Below are 6,000 nucleotides of genomic sequence, written 5' to 3'. Positions count from 1 at the left end.
TTCTCAAAGAAAAAGATTAAGACGATTGTTTATAATTATTTGGTCATGGTCAAACTACATCAGGCACCCACTTCATGCTGGGAATTATTTCCTGTATGTCCAATGGTAACATGAACTGCTCACTAAACATAAAATAACTTCAAACAAGGACTCCACCCGCTATCAAATACACGCTTATTTCTATGTTATATAGCCCACATGTAGACCACAAACAGACTAATTTACAAACACAATGAAAAATAAGCACACCTATTATAACGAGTTTCTGAATTCATGGAACCTGGTGAAATGAAAGTACACTGGGTGAATCAATTCTCACTACGACACCATCATCCTCAGCACCTGATTCCTCACTTGAATCATCCCTTGCATTAGTCTCATTTTGAGCTGATTTTTCTTGTGGTGGCCGAGCAGTGCTTGTTGGTAGCTTTCTTGCATCTAGCCTGTTTCTCATTGTAGCAGCTCCTTCTGATTTTACATATGGAAGGGGAGCACATCTATACGAAGCTATCGAAGGATTTGACCGGCTAAGGGATGGTTCAACAATGTTGCCTGGAAAACTCTTAGTTCGCTGACGAGTATCAACCTTGCAGAAAGATAGGATGAAATCAAAATCAAAATGTAATGACTGAGATATTAGGACGAACTGAACAAATACCAGTCAGTTATCTTTGGAAGCCAAAAAGATAAAGATACCTTTTACTAAGTATAAAATTAGTTAGGAATCACGGCTCTCCACAATGATATTGTCCACTTTGAGCATAAGCACTCTCGTGGCTTTACTTTTGGTTTCCCCAAAAGGCTTCGTATCAATGTAGATTTATTCCTTACTTATAAACCCATGATCTACCCCTTAATTGGCAAATGTGGGTCACCTCTCCCACAATCCTCAACAATCCTCCCCTCGACAAAGCACACCATAGAGCCTCCCCTAAGACTTATGGAGCCCTCGATCAGCCTCCTCTTAATTGAGACTTGACTCCTTTTCTCTGGAGCCCTCGAATAAAGTACACCCTTTGTTCGACACTTGAGTCACTTGTGACTACACTTTCGAGGCTCACAACTTCTTTGTTCGACATTTGAGAATTCCATTGATACAACTAAGTTAAGGGCACGACTCACCACAATGGTATGATATTGTCCACTTTGAGTATAAGCTCTCATTTACTTTTAGTTTCCCCAAAAGATCTCATACCAATGGAGATGTATTCCTTTCTTATAAACCCATGATCAACCCCTTCACTAGCCAATGTGGGACACCCCTCCTAACAATCCTCAACCGAAACAAAGAGTACTTAAGAATAATTAAGAAAAAGACGTACAATCAACTAATATCCCATAAGAAGAAATCTTGATCTTATCAAATACCCAACTGGAAAAGTTTGCCTAACAGAATTTAATAGCTATATTGAGACTACGTTGGGGGTTTATTTATAAAGTGAAATCTGAAATATTACAACTGAACATACCATGCTGCCGTATATGCTTAGCTGCATTGCCTTTGCAGACAAGCTCTCAGCTGGACGCTCAGTTTTTTCAGATTTCTGCTTCTGTGGTGGTCTTGGAGCGGACAATAGTTGAGGCCAACTCATAAGACCAGAGTGATCTCTGCTCGGTGATCTTTGAAGGTGATCGGCAGAAGTTGATGACTGATTTAGAATGTTATTTGATTGAAGGGCAGCCATGTCAAAAATGATTACTCTTGCTCTTGTTGTAACTTCATAAGAGGAGCCTTGATGAGAAAAACTAGAACCACTCATACCTGTAAGAATCAATAAATAGCAAGTCTTAACAGTTGTTTCCTTCTTTGTACATGAAAAATTGAGGATACGCATCCACTGTAAATGACATAAAGAGTTATGCCAGGATTGGGTCGTATCAAATTATCAATATAAAGTGCTTCGCTATTTATCATAACCAAATAAAGAGATTCAACGAGAACTAGTTAAAGAAAACCATTACTTACAAGTACATACACACACAAGACGCATAGTGTCACGGTCATGCCTGTCCAGGGCCTGTTGCCCATGGCCGCATGCCCATGACAAGCCAAACCCTTGTCATGTCTTTTCATTCTAGTGTTTTTCCCTTTGTAATTCTAGAGCGTATGACACCTCAAGAAAATCATGTCTAGGCCTGACAGAACTAAAATGGCCCAGAATGTACTATAGGGGGATATGACTAGTCGTCAACTTCTCCCTACCCAAGGTTATATATGCTAAGCCGTTGTTATCTTTCTCTTGCTTGCTTATATAACGTCTCTTTCTAAAATCTCTCTTTCAAAAATCTCTCTCTCTCCTCGTTTTCTAAAACCTTCTTTTAAAACCGAGGCTAGAGGCTCGACCGTACGTCGCTTGGCCGTAGGCGACGCAAGAACAAATTGGCTTAACTCACTTGTCGCTGGAAAGTGAGTGCCGCACAATCGCTAGTCCGCTGCCTTCGAAAGTGCGATTGTGTCAAGTGGTATCAGAGCTTTGTTAGCTCCGTAACGTCATATAGACCGAAATCATGTCGACGACAAAGTCGACACCCAAAGCACAAGCCGATCGGCTTACGCTAATAGAGGAGGAAATGCTGTTCCTCAAAGAAGTCCCTGACACCCTCCGTTTCCTGGAAACACGGGTGACCGAACTGAGTGAGAAAGTCGTCCAAGTCGACGCAATGGGCAACCGCCTAGACGGGTTGCCAATCGCAGAACTGTTGTTTCGAGTGACCTCGCTCGAAGAAAGAGTTGCTCCTACGAGCAGCCCAAAACCGTCTGATAGTCCGGATAGCTCTGTCGCACACAAAGAGGGACGTGGCGAAGAGTTCGACGTACTACAAAACACAATGATGAGTTTGTTCAATGGATTGGCTGATGAATTCAGATCAACAGTCGACGACCTCCAAGAAAGGATGTCCGCCATGAGCACTCGAATTGAAGTTACCATGAAAGCCGTGGAAGGTGTCACGGCTGGACAAACTAATGCAGGATCCAACAAACTAAGATTCCCAGACCCTAGAGCCTTCAAAGGGAATCGGGACGCCAAAGAGTTGGAGAACTTCATCTTTGACGTCGAACAGTACTTCAAAGCCACAACGGCTTGTACCGACGACAAGAAGGTGACTGTAGCTGCGATGTATCTCGTAGACGACGCCAAACTGTGGTGGCGTACGAAGGTGCAAGACATCGAGGATGGATTGTGCACCATTGACTCATGGGAGGACCTCAAGAGAGAGTTGAGGGAACAATTCCTCCCCGAAAACGCAGGACACATAGCAATGGAGAAAATAGTAGCCCTAAAACACACTGGAAACATACGGGACTACGTCAGACAATTCTCAACCCTGATGCTGGATATCAGGGGTACAGCAGAGAAGGACAAGGTGTTCTTCTTTATAAATGGTCTACAACCGTGGGCCAAAACAAAGATACATGAGAACAGGGTCCAAACCCTAGCTGCCGCAATGGCCTGCGCCGAGAGACTCGTGGACTGTGGGAACGAAGCAGGATCCCAAAGAAGAGCGACACCAGCCCCAAACAATGGGGGCAAACCATACCGACCACCAGGCCATCGAAATGGAAGCCCCAACAGATCGAATGGATGGACGGATAGACCTCCTCAGAACAATCAAGCGGGGACATCTCGAGGGCCTTACCACCAAAAGAACCACCCGACGACGCCTTTGCAATGCATGCTATGTAAAGGCCCCCACAAGGTATCCTACTGTCCTCATCGGGCCTCTCTCACTGCACTCCAAGTGTCCATTCAAGAGAGCAATGAGGCAAGGGTCGAGACTTTGCTAGACAAGAAAGAAGATCACGACAACCCCCGAATGGGCGCACTCAAATTCTTGTCAGCCCTCCAACGGAAAGTCGAACCGAAGGAGATAATAGAGAAAGGGCTTATGTTCGTAGATGCCACCATAAACTCTCGACTGAGCAAGAGCACTCTGATAGACTCTAGAGCAACCCACAACTTCATTGCTGATCAAGAAGCCAGAAGATTGGGACTCACCATAGGAAAAGACCCGGGGAAAATGAAAGCTGTCAACTCCGAGGCCTTGCCTATTGTGGGAGTTTCCAAAGGAGTCCCCTTCAAAATAGGGGATTGGACTGGAGAGCTAGACCTTGTCGTGGTTCGCATGGACGACTTCGATGTGGTACTTGGGATGGAGTTCCTCCTAGAACACAAAGTCATCCCAATGCCATTGGCAAAATGCTTGGTGATCACCGACCGTAACCCCACAGTAATACCTGCAAGCATCAAGCAACCAGGTAATCTTCGGATGATCTCGGCCATACAGCTGAAAAGGGGACTCGCACGAGAGGAACCTACCTTCATGGCCATACCACTGATAGAAGAGGCAACCACCGAAGAGACTGTCCCAGAGGAAATCAAGGATGTATTAGACAGCTATACCGACATAATGCCAGAGAGTCTACCACAAACACTACCACCTCGTCGAGGCATTGACCACGAAATCGAACTCCTCCCCGGGGTTAAGCCGCCCGCAAAGAATGCATACCGGATGGCTCCACCCGAGCTAGCCGAATTGAGGAAACAACTAGACGAGTTGCTGAAGGCGGGATTCATTCGCCCGGCAAAGGCCCCTTATGGAGCCCCCGTACTATTCCAGAAGAAGAAGGATGGGACGTTGCGTCTGTGCATAGACTACAGAGCCTTAAACAAGGTGACAGTACGCAACAAATATCCTCTGCCGATAATATCTGATTTGTTCGACCAACTTCACGGGGCCAAGTACTTCACGAAATTGGACTTACGATCGGGATATTATCAAGTACGTATTGCCGAAGGGGACGAACCCAAGACGACGTGCGTAACAAGATATGGGGCCTTCGAATTCCTAGTAATGCCCTTTGGCTTGACAAACGCCCCAGCTACGTTCTGCACGTTGATGAACCAGGTTTTCTACGAATACCTGGATCAGTTCGTCATAGTATACCTCGACGACATTGTTGTTTACAGCACAACCCTCGAGGAACACAAAGTGCACTTGAAGTTAGTGTTTGACAAGCTCCGGCAGAACCAGCTGTATGTGAAGAAGGAGAAATGTGCATTCGCACAAACATGCATCCACTTCCTTGGACATGTCGTCAGATGTGGACAAATCAGTATGGATAGCGACAAGATAAAAGCTATCCAAGAATGGAAGGTTCCTACTTCCGTATCTGAGTTGAGGTCCTTCTTAGGACTAGCCAACTACTATAGGCGGTTCGTCGAAGGGTTTTCACGACGAGCCGCCCCATTGACAGAGCTGTTGAAGAAAGACCACCCTTGGTCGTGGTCGAAGGATTGTCAAATGGCCTTTGAAAATCTGAAAACAACCATGACGAGGGGTCCTGTCCTCGGGTTGGTTGACGTCACAAAGCCATTTGAAGTGGAAACCGATGCTTCCGACTTTGCTCTCGGTGGGGTCCTTATTCAAGAAGGTCACCCCATCGCTTACGAAAGTCGAAAGCTCAACGATGCCGAACGAAGATACACTGTCTCCGAGAAAGAAATGCTGGCTGTAGTCCATTGCCTTCGAGTCTGGAGACAGTACCTCTTAGGATCGCAGTTCGTAGTGAAGACGGATAACAGCGCCACTTGCCACTTCTTTGATCAACCAAAATTAACAGCAAAACAAGCCCGGTGGCAGGAGTCGTTGGCTGAATTCGACTTCAAGTTTGAACACAAAGCGGGAAAGAGTAATCAAGCAGCCGACGCGCTGAGTCGGAAGGGCGAACATGCGGCCCTGTGCATGTTAGCCCATATTCATTCAAGTAAGATCGACGGATCGATGCGCGACATCATCAAGGAACATTTACACAAAGACCCATCGGCCAAAGCCGTTGTCGAACTAGCTAAGGCTGGAAAGACACGGCAGTTTTGGGTTGAGGGGGACCTCCTGATAACCAAAGGAAACAGATTGTACGTCCCAAGAACGGGGGAACTGAGGAAGAAGCTCATTCAAGAATGTCACGACACCTTATGGGCCGGACACCCGGGATGGCAA

General features: G+C 45.9%; 1 protein-coding gene across 3 annotated transcripts in view; it reads right to left on the bottom strand.

Moving 5' to 3' along the window:
• Positions 1-6,000, bottom strand: part of SOS1 (sodium proton exchanger, putative (NHX7) (SOS1)) — a 50,721-nt gene continuing 44,721 nt past the window's right edge. For all 3 annotated transcript variants that reach the window (XM_023670015.2, XM_023670029.2, XM_023670022.2), the window contains 2 exons: positions 1,470-1,762; positions 1-586 (listed from right to left, as the gene is read on the bottom strand). In XM_023670015.2, the coding sequence (XP_023525783.2) occupies positions 272-586; positions 1,470-1,762 (608 nt within the window). In that variant the 3' untranslated portion in view covers positions 1-271. The remainder of the gene's footprint in view (positions 587-1,469; positions 1,763-6,000) is intronic.

Source organism: Cucurbita pepo, chromosome 1 (assembly GCF_057944985.1).
Source record: "Cucurbita pepo subsp. pepo isolate OVF chromosome 1, ASM5794498v1, whole genome shotgun sequence".
NCBI classification, from domain to species: Eukaryota; Viridiplantae; Streptophyta; class Magnoliopsida; order Cucurbitales; family Cucurbitaceae; genus Cucurbita; species Cucurbita pepo.
The sequence above is the reverse complement of the archived record's forward strand: the minus strand, read 5'-3'. Positions and strand labels throughout refer to the sequence as shown.